General features: G+C 44.2%; 1 protein-coding gene across 1 annotated transcript; it reads left to right on the forward strand.

The window, feature by feature from the left end:
- Positions 1 to 1,285: 1,285 nt before the first annotated feature.
- On the forward strand, positions 1,286 to 25,429 carry LOC104060226 (SPNS lysolipid transporter 3, sphingosine-1-phosphate (putative)). The gene is made up of 12 exons (XM_054085443.1): positions 1,286 to 1,551; positions 3,334 to 3,399; positions 3,857 to 3,993; positions 4,481 to 4,632; positions 5,512 to 5,578; positions 6,650 to 6,840; positions 8,865 to 9,017; positions 12,082 to 12,271; positions 16,952 to 17,017; positions 20,210 to 20,308; positions 22,415 to 22,583; positions 23,773 to 25,429. Exons 1-11 carry the CDS (start codon positions 1,350 to 1,352, stop codon positions 22,580 to 22,582), a joined length of 1,491 nt encoding a protein of 496 aa, XP_053941418.1. The 5' UTR covers positions 1,286 to 1,349; the 3' UTR covers position 22,583; positions 23,773 to 25,429.
- Positions 25,430 to 25,542: the final 113 nt, after the last annotated feature.

Here is a 25,542-nt window from a genome sequence, read left to right on the forward strand (position 1 = left end):
GGTTGAATTAAACATTTCTTCTGGCTCACGGAGAACTAGATCCTCATGAAATGAAGCTGGAATGGAATCCTGCAGTGTCGAGCATGCAAAAGTAAATGAGTCTTGATTTTACAAAATGGCCAAGAATACTCAGTGCTGTTTTGTTTTTCACTTTAGTCTGAAGTGTGAAACACACAGTTCTTAAAAAAACCCAACCATAGATTCTTGTCTCCATGTATGAGTCATGAACTATGAGCAGTACTCCTACCCTGAGCTGCCTTGCTCTTAAACTCTTAGGGTTTACTGTAAATTTTCACATTAAACTTGAAGGCAAAAAAAAAAAACTTGCCTTCTCAGTCTGGTAACGCACAAAGTGGCTCAGAAAGGGTGACTGGTCCTGGTTCTGAAAATAATTAATATAAAAGGGAAACTGATGCTAGAAGAATTAAGAATATTTTTTCTGAGTGGCCAGAAGAAAGATAGGGAAGAAAGGTATCCACATGCTGTGAAAGAACAAGAATGCCTTCCTGTGTCCTGCTTTCTTCTCTTTTTTTTTGAGAGAAAGGGGAAAAAATTGCATTGCACAATTCGGAAGTGTGGAATGTGATCTGTTCCAGCAGGGGTGCAGGAGGTTGGAACTGAGTGGGCTTTAAGGTCCCTTCCAACCCAAACCATTCCATGATGCTGAGTGGGAGTCTTCTGCTTAAATTGTTGATTTAACCTTGAAAACTCAGGATTGTATCAGAACTTTGTTCTTGGAGTAGATCTGCCCAGGGCAAAGCAGGCAGGCAGAAACAGGGAGAAGTGGCTGGTCGGGTGACTGGGACCAGGCGCAGCAGCTCTGTTTTAAAGAATGTGTGTGAGGAGTAGAGATCTGAGGGGCAGAGGAAGCAAAGGACTTGTCCAGAGTTACACAAAGAGTCTGTGGTAAAGGAGGGCTCAAGTCAAATGTCTAACAAACCAGCTTCCCTCTGCTTCTTTTCTTATCTCTAATGGCTATTTTCAGCTCTGGCTAAAACTGAGCCCTTAGTGAGGATTATTATTAATTTCCCAAATGCAGTTTTTCTGAGATTGCCGCAAAACTGTGCGCTTTTATTTCTAGGATGCACAAGGGATCATTATGCTTATGTCTGTTTCCTTTTCCCTGTCTTCCAGGTACGGCACTTCATCACTTTTGCTTTTGCACAAACGCAGGACTGCAGCTTCTCTCTCTCAAGTTCTTCCTCCTCCAAGGAACACTTCGTTTTGGTTTTTGGTGCCGGAAATGACTGTAGAGATTGAAGTTCCCCATAGCCTGGGTGCAAAACTTATTTGTGGCTTGGTGTGCTAAGGAAACGCTTCATCGACTGTGCCTTCCTGCAGTGGGAAAGATGCAAAACCCCAGTGAAAACACCAGCTTGCAGTCCCAGCCATCTCCTGAGGAGTGGAATTATGGAGCTACAGCAGCACATATGAGCCAAGGGCCATTCGTGTCTGTGTCGAAGAGCGTTCCACCAAGGCGAGATTACCTGATAGCGGCGGTGCTGTGCTATGGAAACTTAATCAATTTCATGGATTGGTTCATTGTACCAGGTGGGTGCTTCTTTTCTTCTTTCTATGGAAAAAGGAATTTAAGTTCTCAACAATTCTGTAGTTAGAAATGTTTTCTGAGGTAAGGATGTGTCTTCTGTCTTTTGACTCTTCCTCGCTTATCAGCTTTTGCCTGTTGGTCATCTTCATAATGTAAGTTCCAATTATAAATCTTGAAAGAGCAATAAATGAAGTAATTGCTCTTAATGGTTGGTAGAATGCTTGTAAGAGTCATACCTCTTAAATGCTTATGATTCATATTTTTGAATCTAAGTTTCTTATGAACAGACTGCAGTGTCCAGAGCACCTTTTGGTGTCTGGATCCTACAGAGATTTGTCCAAGATGCTTCCCTTTATCACGTACAGCAGCTTAGCAGCCCTTCTTTAGACCTAGCAGGTTAGATAAGGCATTCCTTTGTCTGAAGACCAGTGGTGCCATTCCTCCCATTAACAGTACAAAAATTATCTTTGTGCAAGCTTGTTCAGGGCAGGCTTAACTTCCTCCTGATCCACTGTGTGATTTCTGCAGTGAAGAGAGTAACATGGTTGTGTAAGGGGATCAGAAACCCACTTCCTTAAGCATCACCTACCAAATCTACAACAATTTCCTCCTTCCAAAATGTGATTTTAAATGGTGTTTTTTTTATCTAGTTGTGAGCAGCAAAGCATCACTTCTAGTAAACTGGTGGGGATCTATGGCTTTTCCTCCCATGTAAGCTATGCCCTGTGTAAATGCTACTGTTCAGCATCGCTTCTAAGCATCTACTATGCTTCTAGGGATCCGATTTATAAATTAGAAGGAAATGCTTTTTGTGAGCTTGCTGTATTTTCCTTCTGAGTGGCCTGGAAATCATAAATGTTTTAAAACCTTGAAAAAACCCAAAGGATGGGTTGTTAAATTTGGAATTAATGTCTGGATACAGTACATAAACTAATTATTTTTACTACTTAGACCATTCAGAAATTTAAGACATTTGGTCAGTATCTTTAAAAATTGAAGGAGAGAAGAGGTGTGGAAAGGGGACAGGGATGGGGAAAGAGGGAAAGGAAAGAAGTTTAAGCCTTTTTTTTTTTTTCTTTTGAATACTTCTTCCCCACACACACAAGAAGGAAGGGAAAAGTCGGAGCACAGGCTGTATGATACTGCGAGTCTGCTAATAAAAAAAATCAGTATATAAGTTCTGGTATCAACTTTCCCTGGACAAGGGCTGGGCCCAAGTTGCCCAGAGCAGTGGTGGCTGCCCCATCCCTGGAGGTGTTCCAGGCCAGGTTGGATGGGGCTTGGAGCCCCTGATCCAGTGGGAGGTGTCCCTGCCCATGGCAGGGGGTGGGACTGGATGGGCTTTGAGGTCCCTTCCAGTCCAAACCATTCTATGATTCCATGATTTTAAGGTTAATAAGAACATTTTAGGATTAGTTGTGTGAAGATAACAATCTCCTGGCTGCAAGGCTTTGCCGCCATTTTGTTCCACATAATGTCCATTAAACCTTGATCTGCAAACTGTTCCTGTGCTTATGTAGTAATGGTGCAAAAGAAACAGAAGAGTTGTGGTTGAAATGGTGGGTAAGCTGACTCTTGTAAGACTGATACAGCAGAAGACAGAGAATGAAAAATTCTTATCAGTATTGATAAAATTCACGGTCTATCTGTGCTTGTGGTAGAGTAATGGTTTACCTAAACTAGCAAGCTGGGCTGGGGCTTGTGCTGCAGTTCTTGTAAGCTGTCTTATTCCAATAAACCTTTGAGTTGGCAAATGAATAGAATTCAGTGTTTTTCTGTTGCAGGGATCCTGTTAGATATACAGAAATACTTCGAGCTTAGTGATGGGAATACAGGTCTTCTGCAAACAGGTAATCCAGTCTGTTCTGTGCAGACAGTTTACTTTGCCTTGCATCTCTGTGGTCTGTTCCTAAAACAGTCTGTTCCTAAATAGTTACCTATTTCTTTGCGTTCCTGCTTGGCTGTGGTATTGCTTGCTTCCACTTGTGGGCAGGCTGAGTATAATGCAAAACTGAAACTCTTTGGTTCAGAGCAGAGTCCTTAAAGTGTCCTTCAGTATGTGAATCACAAAAAAAGAAGGAATTTCTCAAGAAATACAGAACTCGAACAATTCACGTTATATATATATATATACACATATAGTTTTTTTTATCTGGGTTTACCTTTCTCTATCAATCTGCCTACTTGTTCTTTATGTGCCTTTAACCTCTACCCTAAAAAATAGCCTGAGTTTCTCTGCGGGCTGAGGAGTGTGTGTGATGAAAACAATCTGATCAACATTCTCTTTGCTTCTTCTTGGATCTCCAGTCTTCATCTTGTGTTACATGGTGGCTGCCCCTATCTTTGGATACCTCGGTGACCGGTACAATAGGAAAATCATCCTTGGAGCTGGTATTTTCTTCTGGTCTGGTGTAACATTAGGCAGTTCATTCATCAGTGAATCGGTACGTTGCTTTTTTAGAGGGTACCATGAAAATAATCAGTTGCAGGAGTTGATAGTCCTTCTCTGATCACATTTGGAAAAGCTATCAGTGAGCACTCGCTCCTCAAGCCTGGACTAAATGGACTTTGTGCAGGAATGCCAGATGGAGGCAGTGGAGGATCCTCTCATTGCTGTTGTGATGGATGGGGTCTTATTTTTATCCCAAATGTTTGTTGATTCTGACCTTACAGAGTTGCAGCTTGTTCAGCAAACTTGTGGTCTATTGACCCTATCCTGGAATTCCCTCTGGGTGTCACTAAGAAATCACTGCAAGCGCAGTAGTGGGATGGTAGGAAGCATGTGTGAGTGGTGGGAATACAGACATATACAAAAGGCAGTGGAATTCTTATTTCCTCTAGTACGTTTGATCTCCTATGATGCACCTCTTCAATAGTAAGCTTTTTTTTTGCTTGGGCAGTTTTGGATTGTAATATGTCTTTTGCCTGCAGTATTCCTGGATATTCTTTCTTTCACGAGGATTGGTTGGCATTGGCACGGCCAGTTATTCCACAATAGCGCCTACCATCATTGCAGACCTGTTCGAGGAAGGGAAAAGGACCACAATGTTATCTATCTTCTACATCTTCATTCCAGTGGGAAGGTTGGCTTTCCTGCTTGTTACTGGTCTGTCTTTTGAAACTGTCTGACCACATCTGCAAGTCAATATACCCTGAGCCTTGACTAGATGGGGGGTGTGTGTGTGTGTGTACATGTATATCTCTAGCTGCATTGGCCCTTGCAAAAGGATTTGTTGCTTGCTTAGCATGTTTAAATAGAGCTGGTTAGGCTTATTCCTGTATTTGCCTTGAAGAAAACTTGCTTTTCTCCCCAAACATTTGTTGGGGGGGAATCTGAACTCTGAAAACCTGTAGGCTTTGAGTAAAACATTGAACCAATATGCATGTGGGTAGGTAATTCATTTCTGGGTTTTGGAAAACAAAAGCTTCCAGGTACTTCCTTGCTTGACAGATTTTTCAAGAACCCTCTGTTAAATGTCTCCCAAGGAAGAACTGTCACTTCCTTCTCTTTTAGTTAAATTGAGATGGCGGCTGAAGAAGAGGTGGAGAAGGCCTTTTTAAATGGCTTGAGGGCTATTCTTTATTAGAGCAGTCGAGGCTAAGCCCAGAAGGCAGCTTAAACTGAAAAGAATTCCTGCAGGGCTAGCACAGAGAAGAATAAATAATAAACTTCATTTTTGGGCTGTCTGATCTGGGTTTGCAGTGTCATTCTACAGAATATGTATTCCAAGGAGGGTGTGGGACTTCTCTCCTACCATCTCAAGCCTGCAATGAGGACGTTAGACTCTATTTTTCTAACTGGCTGGCAAGCAGACTAGCACAGACCAGGAGGGATGTTTCTGTTGATCTGTTTTGAAAACAATGACAGGATACTTCTCTAGACTCTTCTTAGCTGACAAGACATGTCATTTCAGCCATCATACTGAATAATCATACCGATTATTCCTTTCTATTGCTTACAGTGGTCTTGGCTATGTCCTAGCAGCTGGCATGGCGCATGCCACAGATGACTGGCACTGGGCATTCAGGGTGAGTTATTCACTTTCTCTCGTGGGACTGAGCCATCATAACTGGGATTTAGATTATTTGTTCCTTGTGTTAAGAGTTAAGCAGTGGAAGGACTTTCTACTGTCTGACTGGTTGCGAACTCTTCCTGCAAGACAAGTAAAAGATTTATGCCCAGTTCTTGCAGAGTGAGAGCAGGTGTAGGGGAAGCTGCACAGCAGCCAGGGCAGGTGCTGATGTTCCCCTTAGCTGAGGACATACTGGGAATGGTTGTCAGTGCACTGAGACCTCCTCAAACAGGAAACAGAAGAGAAAATGACCGTTCTACTGGTGGCATGACTATGATCCTTCAGGAAAATAAAGAGTTTTTCTGAAATGCTGTTGGGACAAATTCTGTTACTTGAAAGTTTCAAGAAAAAAAAAACCTTTCCTCTTCTGGTAGTTATCATAATGTCTCCATACCGAGCACCTAGTGCTTTGGAAGTACTTCCGTAGAATTATAGAATCATAGTGTTTTAGGTTGGAAGGGACCTTAAAGTTCATCCAGTTCCAGCCTCTCTGCCATGTGCAGGGATACCCCGTTCTGGATCAGGGGCTCCAAGCCCCATCCAACCTGGCCTTGAATGCCACCACTACTCTGGGCAGCCTGGGCCAGGGCCTCCCCACCCTTACAGGAAAACACTTCTTCCTTATCATCTAAATCTCCCCTCCTAACTTATCTATAGAATTAATTAGCAAGAACAGGATGAGAGGGGAAGAATGGTCACTGATGTTATTCAGATAACGATGATGACTGCATCAGAGTTTTGCATTGGTGGTCAGGGGGTACTATGGCACAGTTCTTTCTTCACATGTTTTTCTCCAAAATCAGAGGGGAGTGATCATGTATTTGTGTGATGGGTAGGAAAGATCACCACAAATCACTAGTGTTACTCCTCTTCTTCCTAAATATGACCTACAAACAGCAAGTGCCATCTGTTTCTGCACATAGCTGCAATTTTCTAGTATGTAATTCTAGCGTTGTATTTGATTTGCTGTAGAGTTTTCACTATAAGAAGAAAGGTATCCTTGATCTAACCAGCCTTGTGTCTACAGATAACCCCTTGCATGGGAGTTCTAGCACTGGTTCTTCTGATTCTGCTGGTCCCTCACAGGACCCAGAGAAGGACAGCAGCACACAGAGCACTGAGCATCTCTGGCATGATACGAGTAGCGGCTGAGAAACCAGGTGTACACAGAACTGCCAAGACTACTTGGTGCCAAGATGTCCTATCACTTGCCAAGAAGTAAGTGATTTCAGCAACAAAGGTTCCCTCCACTGAGGAACAACCATTCTACTATTAGAAATATGACCATCGAATCCCTTTGTATCATGTGCTGTATACAAGGTGATTGGACACCATTAATAAACTCTTTCCTCAACTATTTTACAGGAATGTTAGACATAGATAAAAAATGTCTTTGCTTCTGCTGTCCTCCTGTTTTGATGCAAGGGAAGGAGGCAAAGTTATGGTGGCAGTTTGCTCCTATTTAAATCTAGCTTTACTTTCTACTCAGTTTCCCCTTCCCCCTTGCTTTAACACATAGGGTAACCTAGGTTGGTCGAAGGGCCTATTTTGCACGTGTAACTTTATCTGTAATTCTTGGTCCTTGAGGAAGATTGGATCAGCCTGTCTCAGACAGTCTGTATATGGTATTTTTGAGGTGCTCTGACTCTGCTACAGAGGTCAGAGCCTTGTAGAACCCTGATGTGGTTTATAAAGTAGCAGTACAGGTGTTTTGACGAGCTGACCTGCAAGGCAAAGTAAGATGCTGATCACAGCAGGCATCCAGAGCCACCATGCGGTGCCTGTGCTTGTAGCTGCTCCCCAGGTCCCTGTACAATGCTTTTAGTTAGAGACTTGCTTTCCTGGGGCTTTGCCTGTGTGTGGAGCGCTCTTCTAGAGGATCCAGCCTTTTCTAATTAACAATTTGGTTTGCATCCAGGACTGCAAGTATCTTAGAGATCCAGCTTGTTGAATCAGAAGTTGTAGGCAGCAGAGTCTGAAGTGAATAAAAAATGAACTTTCCTAAATCAGAAATGATGTTTCCTGACATTTCAACAACTAAATTAACATTGAAGTTGCTTTCCTACGAAGATATTTTATACAGCCCCCAGCAATATTGAGAAAATAGGTATTAATTTTCTTTCAGCAATTGATTTCCAAAGCATAAGAACATGTTGCCAAGAACCAGGTAGTTCTACTTTTAATTAAGTCAAAGAGCCCTGTATCTTTGGAAGGTAAAGAATTGGGATCATGTCTTAACAAATCCTCTAGTCTGGTGGTCCTCTGGTCATTTGCAGCACTTTTATTTAGCCTTAAGTTTTCATACCTCCCTATCAATCTCAAAGGGGACTTTCTAAAGTATTAGCGAGAAAGAGACCAGTAAAAAGTTAATTTTCTCCTAGAACAGGGCAGGAAGAGATAAGATTTGCACTTTTTTATTTTTGTCTGCAAACTTGCTGTGCTTACTTCATGGAATCATCCTAGAATGGTTTGGGTTGGAAGGAACTTTAAAGCCCATCCAGTTCCACCCCCTGCCATGGGCAGGGATACCTCCCACTGGATCAGGGGCTCCAAACCCCGTCCAACCTGGCCTGGAATACCTCCAGGGATGGGGCAGCCACCACTGCTCTGGGCAACCTGGGCCAGGGCCTCCCCACCCTCACAAGAAAAGATTTCTTCCTGAGATCTCATCTCAATCTCCCCTCTTTCAGCTCAAAACCATTCCCCCTCACCCTCTCCCTGGCACTCCCTGATCAGAAGCCCCAAACTTATCTGCTTACTCAGGTAGAGTTAAGGAGGGCTTCAGGGCCTTAACAGTTAGGAAGACCCAGATGTTAGTCTCATTTATGCTAGTTACACAACTTAAAACCACCCTGAGGCATTTAGACTTGCACGTGGAACACTTCCATTTTGCTACTAAGCCATTAAATTCTTGCCCACTCTCTGTTGTAGTTCTGCGATGAAAATTTTCACAGCAATCACTTTGGCAAAAGCTGGCAATGAAAACAGCAAGAGGCCAGGACTGGGAAGTAATGTAAAATCAGGAGGTCACACTGTTCATCCAAATTAGTGCTTTATTGTTGAGGTTCATAGATGAAGCCTCATCATAGCTCATGTCTTTGAGGGAGTGCGTTTTGATTATAAGATGTTTGAATTAATTGATTTTGTTATTGCTTGAAACCCAGGGTGTTGCAGGTAGCCTTTATCTTTTCCTCACACCCTGTTCTTCCTAATATCTCTTCTTTCTTGCTTTTGACTTTCAGTTGGAGTTTTGTCTGGTCCTCGCTGGGTCTGACCGCCATGGCCTTCGTTACTGGAGCCCTGGGAATGTGGGTACCGCTGTTTCTTTACAGGGCTCAGATTGTGCAGGGCCTTGTAACACCATGCCTTCAAGAATCATGCAGCTCATCTAACAGGTGAGGAGCACATGACTGTAGCCAGAAAGTGGGATATGACTGCAAACCCTTCTTGTGAAGGCAGTTGGGTGTGAACGTTAGCTTAAATTGCTTCCAGGTCTGCTGAGGCACTCCCATTTGTTTGTGTATAATCTTCTGGTTAACTGGAAAGATGCTGCCATCCCTATTTGAGTAAGGTGGAAAGAAGCAGATATAAGAACACTTGTGGGGAAAAAGGAACAGCTTTAGCAAGGAGACTTGAGTTGACAAGCGACTGTGCACAGCAAGCTACTTAAATACCCACTTGAGTGTATTTAGATCCTGTGGTCTGGCAACTTTCCTGTTATCTTCTTGTTATTCTGATTTGAAAACTCCTGCCCTGTTGGCCAGGTCATCATGACTCCCAGCATAAAGCAAGCATGGTGAATTTGATCTTGTATCGCATCATTATGTTGAACCAGGATAACCTGGCCTTGTGAGTAACTGCCAGTGGAGCTCAGCTTCCAGAGGCTGACCAGGCCAATGAAGATTCATGAATAAGTATTAAATGTTGGATGAGGCAGGGGAATTTACAACAGGAAAGGTCTTTGAAGTAATTGTAATGGGCTGGACCACTTCCTATGCAAAGACAGGCTGAGAGAGTTGGGGTTTTTCGGCTTGGAGAAGAGAAGGCTGGGAGGTCAAGCGCTTAGAGCAGCTTCAAGTCCTGAAAGGGGCTCCAGGAAAGCTGGGGAGGAGCTCTTGATCAGGGAGTGCAGGGATAGGACAGGGTCGGGGAGGAGGGAGTGATTTTTAAGGTGCAAGAGGGGGGATTGAGATGAGATCTTAGGAAGAAATGTTTTGCTGTGAGGGTGGGGAGGCCCTGGCCCAGGTTGCCCAGAGCAGTGGTGGCTGCCCCATCCCTGGGAGTGTTCCAGGCCAGGCTGGATGGGACTTGGAGGCCCTGATCCAGTGGGAGGTGTCCCTGCCTATGGCAGGGGGTGGAACTGGATGGGCTTTGGGGTCCCTTCCAAACCAACCCGTTCTATCATTCTATGATGATTCCATAAAGTAAGCACAGGGAGTTTGCAGACATAACCTGCGTATAGTGAGGAAGGGAGTGAATTCAGGAATCTGGCTAAGGGTTGGCAGAGAAGGGAAGCTAAGCATTTTGAACTGTTTGGCTCTAGCTGTTAGCATATACAACTGAGATACTTCCTTTATTAAGCTGAAGTTGTTCGGCCATCTCTTGTTTTCTAATCCATCTTCTGAATTATTATTCCTCACGCGTGTTGGTAGAGCAGACGTGCTCCTCAGGGAAGTCAAATGGTAGTTTAACCTCATGTACTGCTTCTTACAGGATGCTTTAAAAACGGCCTTGGTGTAAGCCAGTGCCAGAAGCGGCATAAGGCTAGATTTAGACTGTTATTCCAAAGGGATAGAAAGAAATGTAATATAAATAACTGTGTCAGACCTGTACCTGATAGTGCTGGAGGAACTGAGCTGGGTATTCCCAGATCTGCCCAGGGACACTTTTAAGGACGTTTCCCCCTCTGGCTGTTCAGCAGTTGCAGGCTTTGTTTAAGGATCAGGGTTGTGTCACTTAGAGTCCCTGGAAACGCAAATTCAAATGGCACCACAGCTGACTTGGGTCTCAGTCCTTTCAAGGTAGATAAATACGTAGCAAGAAGTTTTCATTCAGGTCTTTGTGCAGACACTTTAAAACAGATCGGACAGGTGAGGAAGCATTCTCAGACCCTAAAAGATCCCATAGGAGCCTTCCCAGGACTTGGCTTCTGTACTTTCCTGCTCCCTGTCAGTTGAACTGTGCTTGGATGTAGTTCTTGCTGTTCCAGCTGGTTTATTTCAACTGCAGTTTACTGCACATGAATCTTGCAGGCACAGTTCCATGAGTGCTTTGATCAACTCCTGTCACCTTGGAACTTGTCTTTTCTGGACAAGTCTCCAAGATAGTTATTCTGCTTGGTGACAATCTGTATTTCCACTATCAAGCTATGGTGGGTGATGGATCAGAAACATGAACTTCAGGGAAAATACAAATATGCTTACAGTTTATCTTGTATAGAAATAACTTTTTTTTTCTTGTAAAATTGTGTTCTTCCTAATCAGCCAGCAAGAAATTACAAAGTATGTACACTGATGTTTAAAGCAATAGATCACATCACAGCTGGTTCCTTTGCTTTACAGTCAGAGGCTCAGGAAAATGTACAGAACTTACCATGTAACACTGAAATATTTAGAAGCATTTGTGCTCTGAACACAATGCTCCTGTCCTTATTTGCTCCGGGAGAATTAGGATACATTAAACAATCAGTGGCAGCACTGGTCTTGTTGCCAGAGTCTTGCTTTGTCATTAGGATCTCATTTGGGACAGAGAAAAGTGTATATGGAAGCCCCTTTGGAAGTGAAATCTTCTAAGCTGTTCAAACACATACATTTAAGAGAGGAACTTGTCATTCCTGGAGAACGCATTTGCAGATACACAAAGCTAAGTGACACTTGAGGTTCTGTGTTCAGAGAATACTGTGTGGACCTCCCAGTAGTTAACTATTCAATATTCTTCGAACTCTGTTGGGAAATGGTATATGTTTCCCATAGTTAGAGAAGTGACTCATCTCAGCTGCACTAACTCGAAAGTTATAAACTAGATGTATGTAATTCCATGTGATAGGAATTCTTCCAAGGCAGCAGGCTGTGATACAGGGTTATTCCATCTCTGTTTTAGGGATGACTGAGTAGATTGGTTCACAAGGTAACAAAGATGAGTGTCTTCTCTAAATCACAGGATGTCCAAGGCAGGTTATACAGAGAAGAGGCTTCTTGAGCCTGGGTGTGTAACACCTGCTCTGTAAATGGGAAGATATCTGCTGGGCAAGACAGAGCCTCTGTTGCAGAGTCACAGCTTCATTTGAGGCTTGGGATTACATCCATTTTGAAGGAGCAGGAGGGTTAGGTCAAGTGGAATAAAATTCAAGTTCCCTGTTAAAGATCCCTCTGAAACTCAAGGTATAAGCTAACACCTTTTTTTTTTTTCCACCCAGTATGGTCTTACTATGCTCAACTGAATCCTTTGTTTTGTCACCAGCCTTATTTTTGGAGGCATCACCATTGGGACAGGAATCTTGGGCGTTGTTGCTGGGGCAGAAGCTGCAAGAAGATTAAGGAAGATCAACAATAAAGCCGATCCTCTGATCTGTGCTGCAAGCATGTTCATTTCTGCTCTGTGTCTCTACGTAGCTCTGATGGTGGCCCAAACGAACATCCTTTTGACTTTTGTAAGTGCCAATTAGACTTTTGTTAGCAAAATATCTTCTGGGGTTCTGAGGAGAAAGTGAAGGGGGAAGAGAAGAAGGAGGCAAGGGGGTGGCTTTTGCAGAATTCTCTGCAGTCTCAAGCACAACCACGGGCTGAGCAGAAAATGGATTGGGAGCAGCCCCAAGGAGAAGGACTTGGGGTGCTGGGGATGGGAAGCTTAGCATGAGCCGGCAACATGTGCTCACAGCCCAGAAACTGTCTCCTGGGCTACATCCAGGGCAGTGGGACCTGCAGAGAGGGAGGGGATTCTGTCCCTCTGCTCTACTTTGGTGGAGACCTCACCTGGAGCCCTGCATCCAGTTCTAGAGTCTTCAGCACAGGAAGGACATGGAGCTATTGGAGCAAGTCCAGAGGGAGGCCACAGAGGTGATCTGAGGCCTGGAGCACCTCCTGTATGAGGACAGGCTGAGAGAGTTGGGGTCGTTCAGGCCAGAGAAGAGAAGGCTTCAGAGAGACCTTAGAGCAGCCTCCAGTCCTTGAAAGGGGCTCCAGGAAAGCTGGGGAGGGGCTCTGGATCAGGGAGTCCAGGGACAGGACAAGGGAGTTAATGTTAAGCTGCAAGAGGGAGATTGAGATGAGATCTTAGGGAGAAATGTTTTGCTGTGAGGGTGGGGAGGCCCTGGCCCAGGTTGCCCAGAGCAGTGGTGGCTGCGCCGTCCCTGGAGGTGTTCCAGGCCAGGTTGGATGGGGCTTGGAGCCCCTGATCCAGTGGGAGGTGTTCCTGCCCATGGCAGGGGGTTGGAACTGAATGGGCTTTAAGGCTCCTCCCAACCCAAACCATTCTATGATTAAGAAGTGTCAATAGCTTGTGGCAAGATGTCCTGCCAGCTAAGCGCTGCGTGTGTTTCTGTGATGCTACTGCAGCTGCTGTGCCCTGAGACAGCCACGTTGTACATCGCTTGGTCCAGTAAAAAGGGCAGCGTTATAAATTGGCCCTCAGACCTGCAGATTCCGCTCATGCCAAAGCGGAGAACAGTGAGCCTCTGCAGTTGGCTGCATGGAGATTGTGTTCCTTATCTGAAAATGTAGTTAAAGGAAGTCTCAATCTTATGTTAATTTTTAATGCAATGTGACTAATTTAGTATTCTTATTTATTTTTGCTCTCTGAATACTTAAACATTGGTTGTGACTGTACAGTACACAGTTCTTGCTAAATAATTTAGCCATCACCTTCAAAGCCCCAAATCAGTAGCTGATCTTCAAAGTCAAGCTTTTGGCAATGCAAACTGAAGTATAAATCACTTAAATTCTGTTCTCAGTAAAGGGAAAACCAGAATCTTACTAGGAATGACAAATAGTTACAAAAAATCCCTGTGAAAGGGAACTAAATGTAAACTTGATTTTAAGTATAATCTGGTAACAGCTAGGGAAAAACTCCAAGCTTTTTTCCTGTGACTCCATAGCCAAGATTAACATGATTTACATAAATAAGAGGATCCAAGTGAAGTTAATTACAGTAATCAACACTTCTCTGCAAAAGTGTACTTTGGCAGGTTTTTTACTTTAAAGAATAACACTCATTCAAAGAGGTTTTCCTTTTGGCTCCTCAGGAATGTGTGTTCCTGTGGAAAAATGCCTTTACACCAAGGGGAAAAACAAATGGATTTGCATGTCTGAGTGTGCGTCCACAATGCAAAATGTGAAATTGAAAATTGTTTTTTAGGTTCAGGAGTAGAGGTCTGAGAGCAGAAAGAACTGGCTGTTTTCTTTCTCTGCTTCTTGGGGTTCCCCACAGCCCTGATCTGGGTGTGTTCTTTGGTTGTATTTGAGGTGGCCAACAGATGGCCAACAGATCCATTTGCCATCCTGGGTTAGATGAGGGAACCAATATATTGGGTCTGCAATACCAAAATACACCTTTTATTAGGACTGATAGAAGGAAAACTTGTTTAAAATGTTTCTCTCCTTGCAAACAACATTCTATTTTCCAGCAGTGCGTTATCTGGAAGGCAAGTCTGAACCAGGAGATGGATAACTCTGTTCTGTTTCTTCCCATGGGCAGTTGATCTTTAAACCAGAGACTTTGCCATTTTGTCTTTTGTTTTATGTACTTGATGGTGTTCTGACACAATGTGCAGTGGTAAGAAATTGTACATAATCCAAGCACCTGGTTCTTCCCCCAGAGGGTGACGGAGTGTTGGAACAGCCCCCAGGGAAGCAGTCACAGCGCCAAGGCTGACAGTATTCCAGAAGCATTTGGCCAACACCCGCAGCCCCATGGTGTGAATGTTGGGGTTGTCCTGTGCAGGGACAGGAGTTGGACTCAATGATCCTTGTGGGTCCCTTCCAACTCAGGACACTCCATGATTCTTATGCTTTTACCACTACAGCTGGAAAACAATTGCCCTCTCTGGCACCAGCGATGTCTCTTCTCGCTTTCTAAATGAGACGCGGCGCTAGGCTCACCAGTGTGGGAATTGGAGTGGTCTGCCAGCTCAGGCATGGCATTTGGAGGTTCCCACCGAAACAAATCTTCCATTTGTGTAGGACACTGGCAGGAAAATGCCTTTCCCATCACTGTCTACTCAGGCACATTGACATACGCAAGCCCGTCTCCATCAATTCACAGTGTGGAAGCTATCAAAGCGAAAAAGCCTCTGTGCCTCAGCATGCAATTACAGTACTTTGTGTATGGTACTTTCCACTGACCTGAGTGGATAATGAAAGGGAATGAGTCAGGTTTAATCAACTGTGGCCAAAGGTGGAAGAAATATTTCAAAACACAAGAATTCACAAGTTAACGTGGAAATGCAGCAGGACTTCTAGGGTTTCTGCTCAGGTAGGTGGGCTGAAATGGCATGAGATTTCTCTCCTCTTTCTGGACACCTGGTTCTTGGTTTAAGGACTACTTGTGAAAAGACAGAGAAAAATTACTTGGCTTTGTTAGCTGAGGCTCTGTCTAAATCTGCTCCAGGCTTTGAGCAACCTGATCCAGTGGGAGGTGTCCTTGCCCATGCCAAGTGGGTTGGAACTGAATGTGCCCGTCCAACTCAAATTATTCTATGATTCTGTGATTTAAATACAAGATTGCACTATGGTTTTCTAGCCCTTCTCCTTTGCCATGTACAATACTTCCAGGATAGTGAAGTATGTACAACTCTTTCCTCTTTATTGATGGCAGTTGTTTTGCAGTTGGACAGCTTATTATGCCAGCTATTCAAACAGATTATATTTTCTCATTCGGAATAAATGCAAGGTTGATATTTTTTTTAGACAGAATATCTTGATTCAATCTGTGGAATGATTTATTGCCTTTCAAAACTGTCTGGGTTAGATTTTTTTTCTGGTGACCCCACAACTGCAATCCACACAAGACCTTAGGAAAGAAAAGCAAACGAAGTCACATCTCTAATGTTAATGCAATTCTGTGTGAAATAATTACTTTCTGGATTATGAGGCCTTAGCTATGGAATATCACTTTTTTTTTATCATGAATAGTTTTTCATGAATTGTTGTTTCTTCAGACTCTAGGTTGAGTGTGTAACTTATTTCCTGAGGGTGAATTTGACTTTCTTTTCTTGCACTAGACATGACATGTGCTGTTCTTAGGGGCTTGTAGAGATTAAATAACTTGGAAAAAGAGGGAAAAACTGGAAATGACGCTTTAAAAGTGCTAAACATCGCAAGATTCCTATAGGGGAGGTAGACCAATATCTTGTTTGATGTTTAAAGGCAGACAGTCATCTGTTCCATTGATGGTATCTAGAAGCAGTTTGGAAGTCTTCACAACTTTCTGCTCTGTTGTGTTTGCATCTTGTTATTTCTAAAGTGTCAACCAGGATTTAAATAAATCTGTTTGTCTCCTTCCTGTTTGACTTTGACCTGCGCTATCTCTTGCCATCTACAGCACAAGTGACAGCATTTGCATAGGGTCCTGTATATTGCAGTATAGCACAATTCATTTGCACTTCTGCATTTGCCTATAACCCCTCTGTGAGAATGGCTTTGACCACTTCACTGGCTGCAAATCTAAGTTAAGCACATTTAAACTTTATTTATCAGAGGGGAAATGGAAAGTCCTCGCTGAATTTGGATCTTCCAAGAGAGTTCAAAGAGTGTTAGCTTGGAATGAGACAATGAAGGGCTCGTATTTTCTGGTGGCTACAAGATCTGCCATTGGTAGGCTTGGGTCTCCATCTGTGATGAATTAGGGCATCAGGGTTTTGAGGCTGCCTGTCTCTTGGAGTCTGCTTCATTTTGGAAGTTCTTTCTCTGAAGGAGCCTTTCGGAACACTTGTACTGACCCAGTGATGTTCTGTTGGTTTCAATTGAAACCTGAGGAAATGGAAACCTTTTGTTTGAACCCATACTGAATATTTCTCTTCACAGCCTCTTGCTTCTTTCTTCTTGGGTTCAGCAGTTCAGTTTAGCTTATTTGGAAGAGTGGTATATGTTTCCTATTTTGGCTCTTCTGCTGAGGGTTCGTGATACAACACAACTTGCACATCTTCTGGTTCCTTCACCTGTTTAAGATGAAGGTAGTGTTAGTAAGCATAGACAGAGATGTTTAACTTATAAAGCAGTGGCTATGAACGACAACTCTTACATAGATAAGCATAGTCAGTAAGCCTGCCTTCATCTTCACGATGAAGGTCAATGCATTGTGTGTAGTCACTGCTTTCTTCTTTTTTTTTTCCCAGATTTTCATTGCATTTGGAGAACTGTTTTTGTCTGTAAACTGGGCTGTTGTGACAGACATCCTGTTGGTAAGTGCTTGTGAAACTATTTCCTTATTTCCATTTTTTAGCTTTTTTCAACATGTTGTCTGTAAGCCTGCATCTTGGTGGCCAGAAGCACCTCCATCATCTTGGTGCCCTGCTAACGCTAGGGGTGTCATCAAGCGCCATAAGGCACTGCTGTGCAGAGTTGCCAGTAACAGGATTGATGTGGTGGTGCAGGAGTCCAAGCTCACTGTGGATTTGAGTGAAACCCATGCAAGTGGGGGCTATCTAGAGCTTCTGGTACCCACGCTGGTTTGGATTTTGTGTACAGCTCTGTGTTGTTGGGTGTTGTGGTAGTTTAGTCCTTAACAAGCAGCCGCTCTTTCAATAACAATGTATTCTCAACATTGTTCCCATACTAAATCCAAAACACAGCAGCTACTGGAAAGAAAATTAACTCTCTCCCAGCCCGAAGCAGGTCAGATGTCTGCCAGGAAGTGGTCTGCACCAGAAAGCAGGTTGCTTACTGTCTGTTTTCAGAGATTTTTCGATTTGTCCTCCAATTGAAGGGATGTTCCCACTGAAGGAAAGTCAGTAGAGTTCATGAATCCATTACAATTCATCACTCTTTGAACAAGTTCCCTTATCCCAGAATACAGTGCAGATGAATTCCAGCACTTGCAAGTGAAATTCATAAGTGGCGCTACACTGCCAAAGCGTTAGGCAAGCAGTGATGCTTGTGAGGCTCTTGGAGATTCCAGGATTGACACCACAAGCCCAAAGAACAGCAGTGTGTGTTTAATTTGAATTCTGTCATCGGTAACTTGCTTTAGAAAGGAGTGATAGGAAAAGTGCACATCTTGTGGCACAGTTACACCCAAGGGGTGGGGCAGCCACCACTGCTCTGGGCAACCTGTTCCAGGGCCTCCCCACCCTCACAGAGCAAAACACTTCTTCCTAAGATCTCATCTGTCTCCCCTCTTTCAGCTGAAAACCATTCCCGTTGTCCTATCCCTGCCCCTCCAATCAAGAGTACTCCCCAGCTTTCCTGGAGCCTCTTTTCAGCACTGGAAACTGCTCTAAGGTTTTCCCTTATTTTGAAATCACTGGGTTTGCAACAGAACCAAGTGCTATTACAATTAGCATTCTGTTTACATCAGCTGAGACACCACTGAAGGACTGTTTTTAAGTTTCTCAATTGACTTTTCTTTGAACTCCTGCATCTGCATTTGAATTCTCTCCTCTGTCATCGTTAAAGAGGAAGGTGACCTCACTGAGTTAGATGCTGTTGATATAAATGGGGAAAGCAAGGCAGGTGGTTACTGTCAGCTCCTTCCTTCAGTTCCTTTCTGAACCCAAACTGCAAAGGTGGAGCTGTGCTTTCATTCAGTTCAATCGCTCACATCTCAGCTTGCTTAGGGATTGCTGCATCACATTACCACCTGCAAGAAGTCTATTTGGAGCATCATTGCCATATCTTGGATCCATATAAAACCGTAAGAGGAGGAAGTTCTTGTCTCCTGAGTGACCGACATCTCTCATTTGTATTTATTTTAGAAACTTAGGAGTTTAGGCACAAGCAACCTTGCATTGTTTGGCAACAAGCAGGAAGGTGAACAGTTTGGCAGAGCAGAGTTCTATAGCAGCATGTTCCTGAGAGCAGACATCCAGTGCATTACTGTGAACGTGCTTTGGAGTGGATCTGTTGAATTCTAAACATTACTAATGGTTTTATCAGAAGAAATGGTGGAATTCAGCTGAATGTGTGGGTGCCTGCTCATTCAGTGGCAATCTTATCTAGGAGCTGTTTCATCCTGCTGAAACTCCATGGGTTCAGGGTATTACTGCTGTTACGTTGACTGAAGGGTGCCAAAGATAACAGTAATTTCTCTTTTTGCATTGTTTTCTGTGTGAATTGGTAGGACTGCTGATAATGTGGCTGGATTTGCTAATGCATGTTCTTATTTTGCCATGAAAATGATTTTTCTTTCTTCGCGCATGGCACTACTAGCCAGACAATATAGCTAGGAATTCATTTATCCTGCAACCTGTGGAGCTGAAGACAAAAGAAGATGCTGACTGAATGATAAGGACTTTCTTTCTTTGTGGCTAATACATTGAGATGCATTGCATGTAGTAATCTTTGTGCCCCTTATTCAGCTGTAAACATGAAGGTATCTACTGTACAACTACAGTCATAATGTGCAAGCAAAGAAGTGCTGTGGCTGCCTTTCTTACAATGCACTGACTTACCAGCAGGCTGTATGTGGAGTGTCCCTTACAAGATAAGTTTGCCATCTGTGGAGTAATGGGACACTCCCTTTTAGATTTTTGGCAGCTAAAAGCATAGAAGATGCTAGAACTGGAAGCTAATATGGTTTGGGAAGGCTACCAACATGTCCCTGTCTTTGTTTGGAAGTGCCCTGGGAGGTATAGAAGCATTTACCAGCCTGTCTGTTCCATCTGCTTTTTCAGCTGACAGCTTTGTCGCACTGTCTGCAGGAGGATCTCCAAAACCTCCAGAGACAGCAGGCAGGGTTTGCAAACTGTATCTGTCTGGGGCACCCTGCTTGTCTGTCAAGGCATCTGGACTGGGATCTCCTAGAAGGTGACAGTGTGTAGGATGTCACCTGCATTGCTGACACGCCATGGGTAGCTGGACAGTCACTGTGGACAGGCTGGGTGCTGTGGCTCTTTCCAAGTTCCTCTGTGGGGCTGGGTAGGGGCTCGTTATCAGGGAGTGCGGTGATAGTGGCGTTTAGCTATCAAAATCATAGAATCAGCATGGTTTGGGTTGAAAGGCACCTCAAATCCCATCCAGTTCCCACCCCCTGCCATGGGCAGGGACGCCTTCCACTGGATCAGGGGCTCCCAAACCCCATCCAACCTGGCCTTGAACATCTCCAGGGATGGGGCAGCCACCACTGCTCTGGGCAACCTGGGCCAGGGCCTCCCCACCCGCACAGCAAAACAGGGAAGCTGTGGCTGCCCCATCCCTGGAGGTGTTCAATGCCAGGCTGGATGGGCCTTGGGCAACCTGATCCAGTGGGAGGTGTCCCTGCCCATGGCAACGGGTTGGAAAAGAATGGGTTTTGATGTCCTTTCCAACCCAAGCTATTCTACGATTCTGAAATATATAAGAATCTATTCATCTGTCTAGGATGTTATGAGTAGTTGGCCATTCCTGAGATGCACTCTGTAAATATTTGTTCTCTTGTTGGTTATGTTCTTTTTCAGTATGTTGTGACACCGAGGCGGCAGTCCACAGCCATTGCCCTGCAGATTTTGGTGAGCCATTTGCTGGGAGATGCAGGCAGCCCATATCTCATTGGAATTGTAAGTCAATTATCTGTTTGTTGAGCTTTTGTTAGGCCAAAATTTTTGGGAACTGAAAACCAGACACTCGGAATTGCAGACACTTCCTGCTCCAAAACTAGAAGTGACTCAAGGTGATGGTAACTAAGAAGATGTTTTTCTAAACATTTTTACTTGCGTGCAACTTGTGGTCCTGTGATACCGCAGGTGTGTAGAGTATAATATTCTACCTACAGGTGTGAGTGGTTCCAGCTAGTGTGTAGCAAATTATTTTGATTTTAGATTTGCGAACTCATAAATTTTCAAAGGCATACACTTCTGCAGCTTGGATTGTACTTGGATTTAAGCAGTTTCTGCCAAGTTTGTGAGGAATTTATGGAAATCAATCAAGTACCGTAAGACCCTTAGTTCAAGTCTTAAGTTTGAAATCTTGCGATTAGTCAATAGTCTCTTGAAAATCAGAACAAGAGTGAAGCAGTCACGGCGGCAAGGCTGACAATATTCCAGAAGCAGCCAGCGCCCTCAGCCCCGTGGTGTGAATGTTGGGGTTGTCCTGTGCAGGGTCAGGAGTTGGACTTGGTGATCCTTGTGGGTTCATTCCAAGTCAGGACATTCTATGGATGTGCTGCTGCGTCCTGCTAGGGACTGCATGCAGAACACTTCTTATGCAGCACCTGGCATGCAGTTGCCTTAAATAGCAGCTAATTGAAAAGTGTGAAGACAAAACCACGTAATCCAGATGAAATTAACCTCAGGTAACCTTGCAGCTTTGAAAGAACAGAGATGATAAATCCAGGAATTTTTTTTCTTCTGTGTCCAAGGCAGGTTCTATGCAGTGGGCAGAACATTGTCTTCTGGAATGCTTCTGTGAACTGAAATACCAATGCTGACCCATTTAGTTCCACCCTGTGCCATGGACAGGGGCACCTCCCACTGGATCAGGGGCTCCAAGCCCCATCCAACCTGGCCTGGAACCCCTCCAGGGATGGGGCAGCCACCACTGCTCTGGGCAACCTGGGCCAGAGCCTCCCCATGCTCACAGCAAAACGTTTCTTCCCAAAATCTCATCTCAATCCTCCCCTTTTGCAGTTCAAACCTGTTCCCCCTCGTCCTGTCTCTGCACTCCCTGATCCAGAGCCCCTCCCCAACTTTCCTGGAGCCCCTTTCAGTCCTGGAAGCTGCTCCAAGGTCTCCCCACAGCCTTCTCTTCTCCAGGATGAACAACCCAACTCTCTCAGCCTGTCCTCATACAGGAGGTGTTCTTGCCCTCAGATCATCTGCATGGCCTCCTCTGGTCTTGCTCCAACAGCTCCATTTCCTTCCTGTGCTGAGGACTCCAGAACTGGATGCAGGGCTCCAGGTGGGGTCTTACCAGAGCGGAGCAGAGGGGCAGAATCCCCTCCCTCCCCTGCTGCTCCCACTGCTTTGGATGCCGCCTGAGATACGGTTGGATTTCTGGGCTGCAAGCACACATTGCCAGGTCCTGTTGAGGTTCTCATCCACCAAAGAGTCAGGGAATAGACTTTTTCAGAGCCTGTTTTTCTTCCCTCTGTGCTTTAGAGGTTGTCTTACTAAGGATTTTTAAATTAAATGCATTAGGTTTGTATTTTGGCCATTATCCTCGATGCAGTCCCTCGGTGCTCATTAGAGTTGCTCTTGCTCTTATCTGCCTGAGCTGTCATAAATAAGTTCCTGGGTTAAGTATTGTATCTTATTGAGTTTCTTGAAATCGGCTTCTTTTTCTGTCTACAAAAATAAAATTAATGGGCATCATTGTAGCTTTTAAAACCTCACCCTCCAGTTAGTGAAAAAAACAACTGCCTGATATCATCTTCCTCCTGGTTCATCATAATGTCACTCCATGGCTCCTCCAATGCCTTTTGGCTCAAAAGCAGATCCCACTCTCATCTCCCAAATTAATTTGCAGCTACTTGTATCTGTATTGATGCTATCCCCCTGTTTCTGTCCATTTGATGCTTATTCGCGAGGTATAAAGTTATTCAATAACATCAAGAAATTATAAAGGTCATTGTCAAATGTCTGTCCTGTGCCTGTAAACAGTCTGCTTAAACCAAGAGAGGGTGATGACGCTATCCCAAATTAATGAGAGCTTTGTTCACTCCCTAGATCTCCAATGCCATCCAGGCCAAGCACGCTCAATCATTCCAGTGGAGCTTCTGGAGTATGCAGTACAGCTTCATCATCTGTGCTTTTGTTGGTGTCTTTGGAGGAGGTTTTTTCCTCTTGACATCGTTCTACATTGAGGAAGATCGTAAGGAAGCAGAGCGGCTTTGAGGTTTCTGCGTATCTTTATAACTTTTAAACCTGTGTCTGACTGCTCTCCTGTTTGTACGCCAGCCGTGGTATTAGATCTGTAGAGTTAAAACACAAACATAGCCGCGGTGCTAAGGCTGATGATATTCCAGAAGCATTTGGCCAATGCCCTCAGCCCCACGGTATGAATATTGAGGGAGTCCTGTGCAGGGACAGGAGCTGGACTTGATGATCCTCGTGGTCCCTTTCAACTCTCAGGATGTTCTGTGATTCTATGAAATGTCTGCATTGCGTTCATACCATCTTAGTTTCTATAAGAAAATAAAGGCAAAATCCCAGCAAAGTCTGATTAAACAAACCTTCTCTATCGTGCAAAATGGACTGCAGAATACGTGAGGATTGGGGAAGTGCTGTTTGTAACACCTTCAAAATGCTGCAGTCTGAGAGTAATTAAATGGCTTTACTATAGGTAGTGCACCATTACAGACTTTGTGGAAGGTGCAGTTCCTTTTCCTCTGGAGTCCTGTGTCCATTTCTGGAATCCCCAACACAACAAGGACATGGGTCTGTTGGAACAGGTCTAGAGGAGGCCACGAAGATGATCTGAGAGCTAGAGCACCTTCCCTCTGTGGGACAGGCTGTGAGAGAGTTGGTGTTCTTCAGTCTGGAGAAGAGAAGGCTGTGGGAAGACCTTAGAACAGCTTCCAGTCCTGAAAGGAGCTCCAGGAAAGCTGGGGAGGGACTTTTTGCAAGGGTATGTAGTGATAGGATGAGGGGGAATGGCTTTAAATTGGAATGGGAAAGATTTAGATTGGACATTAAGAATAAATTCTTTGTGATGAGGGTGGGGAGGCCCTGGCTGAGGTTGCCCAGAGCAGTGGTGGCTGCCCCATCCTTGGAGGTGTTCGAGGCCAGGTTGGATGGGGCTCGGAGCCCCTGATCCAGTGGGAGGTGTCCCTGCCCATGGCAGGGGGTTGGAACTGGATGGACTTTAAGGTCACTTCTAACCCAAACCATTTTATGATTCTACTCTGGTCTTTCTGAGCCCAGCAGAACCAGTCTTAGCTCTCTGTAATGCTCATCCCTCTTCCCTGAAGTAAGTCATATTTGGAGTTTAAAAGACCTAAACAAAACCTGTTGAACTGGACAGAATGCTGTCCTTAATCACCTGGATCCTTACAACTTCCTTCTGTCTGACCTGTTTTTTTCAGGTACCAGAATCGAATGCTGTCTTTCAAATGAAGATGAACTCTGGGGCAAGAGCTACAAAGAAACACAGAATGCCCTCTCCTTTTTCTTTCCTTTTACTTAATGAGATACAGCTAGAGAAAAGGCCAAGTAAGAATTCCTCCATATGGCAGAAAATCCTGCAGACTGACTTTTTTTGGATGCTTTTAACTGTGAGTCAAAAATTGCTACTGCCTTGGCATATGGCAACCCTCTCCGCTCTGCAGGAACGTTCTGTGGAGGTGGGAGCTCCAGAGGGGGATGTATAGAGCTGTCCCAGGCACGACTGTGAGCTGAAACAAGACAGTGGCGTTTAAGGCAGAAGGAATCATAGAGATTAGGAAAGGAGGCCTATGAATTATCAGCAGGATGGGATTTTCCTGTAGGTCTGGAAAATACTGATAGTACGAGAAGTGTTTTCAGCAGTCTGTAATGACCAAGAGAAGAAGCAGCTGGCCAGGTCAGTGTCAGATTCAAGATTGGAGGGTCATGATCATTTTATGTGGAATACATTAACAACCTCTTTATCATCCTTTGAGGCTCTTCAGTGTATCCTGAGGCCTTGGGTAAGTATCTCCTCTCCTGAGTGAACAGTAGGAGCTGTAAACCACTTACATCTAACTATCCATGTGAGCTTTTACCTCTAAAGCGTGTGAGACTTTGGATCTGGGATCGTGATACCATGCCAGGTGCCAAAAAGGACATGGTTAGCGTAGCCAACTTCCATTGTTTGAGTTGGTGCAGTTGCCAGCAGCACCTTAAAGCCAAAGCCCCAGGAGGATGTTAGCGAGTGAATTGTGAAGTATTACACATCTTGCTTGGTTCTCCCAGTAAATCTTAAGGATCATAAAGCGTGATATTCCTGTAATGACTGTGAATATCTAATGTCATTATAAATAACATAATTCAGCAACTGCAGGGTTTGATTTTTTTTTTTTTCCTCTCTCCCCCTCATATTTTAACCAGCTGTTCCGAAACCTGACTTAACCCCAGGTAGTGAAATCTGGCCAGACCTTATGCCAATATGAGAAATAGAGGCACAGTTTTTGTGATGCTTGGTAAGAGTGTAATAGTAGTCTTGAAAATAAAAGCTGATATTCTCAAAGACTGAGCAATTTTTCTGGTTGTGAAAACTAGCCACTACTGGCTATTAGGAAATTCATGTGGTGCCAGAGAACCTATTTCTAGTGAAGGATTTTTACTGTTGGCTATGGACACATCAGCTTGCAGAGGTCTTAAGTCTTAATATCTTTCAGGGTATTTTTTAAGCTACTTGATAGCAATGTATGGATTGAAACCTCTTGTCTGTATTCGGTGAAATTTGTAGCATTTCTCTTCCAGCTAAAGGAGAACAATTCTCATTGCACCAATACCTCATTGTAGGATGAATTTGGGAGGTCTAAAAATGTTCTTTAAGGCCTTCACAACTCTCTGCCCACTTGAGGTTGGACTACAGCCTGAGATTCATCTGGTCCCCTGTTACTGTGCCACGTGTGCTGTTCAATGATACCCATGTGGCACTGGCAAACAGTTGCTCTGTCGAAAAGGTAAACTGTGAGATCATATAATCCCAAGGCTGGAAAAGACCTTTGAGATCATCAAGTCCAAGTGTACCTGTCCACTACTAAATCATATTCTCCAGCACTTCATCTAGCCATCTTTTAAAGACCTCCAGGGATGGGGACTCCACTACCTCCCTGGGCAGCTGTTCCAGTGGCTGAGAACCCTTTTGGTGAAGAAATTCTTCCTTATAT

Source organism: Cuculus canorus, chromosome 20 (assembly GCF_017976375.1).
Source record: "Cuculus canorus isolate bCucCan1 chromosome 20, bCucCan1.pri, whole genome shotgun sequence".
NCBI lineage: Eukaryota > Metazoa > Chordata > Aves > Cuculiformes > Cuculidae > Cuculus > Cuculus canorus.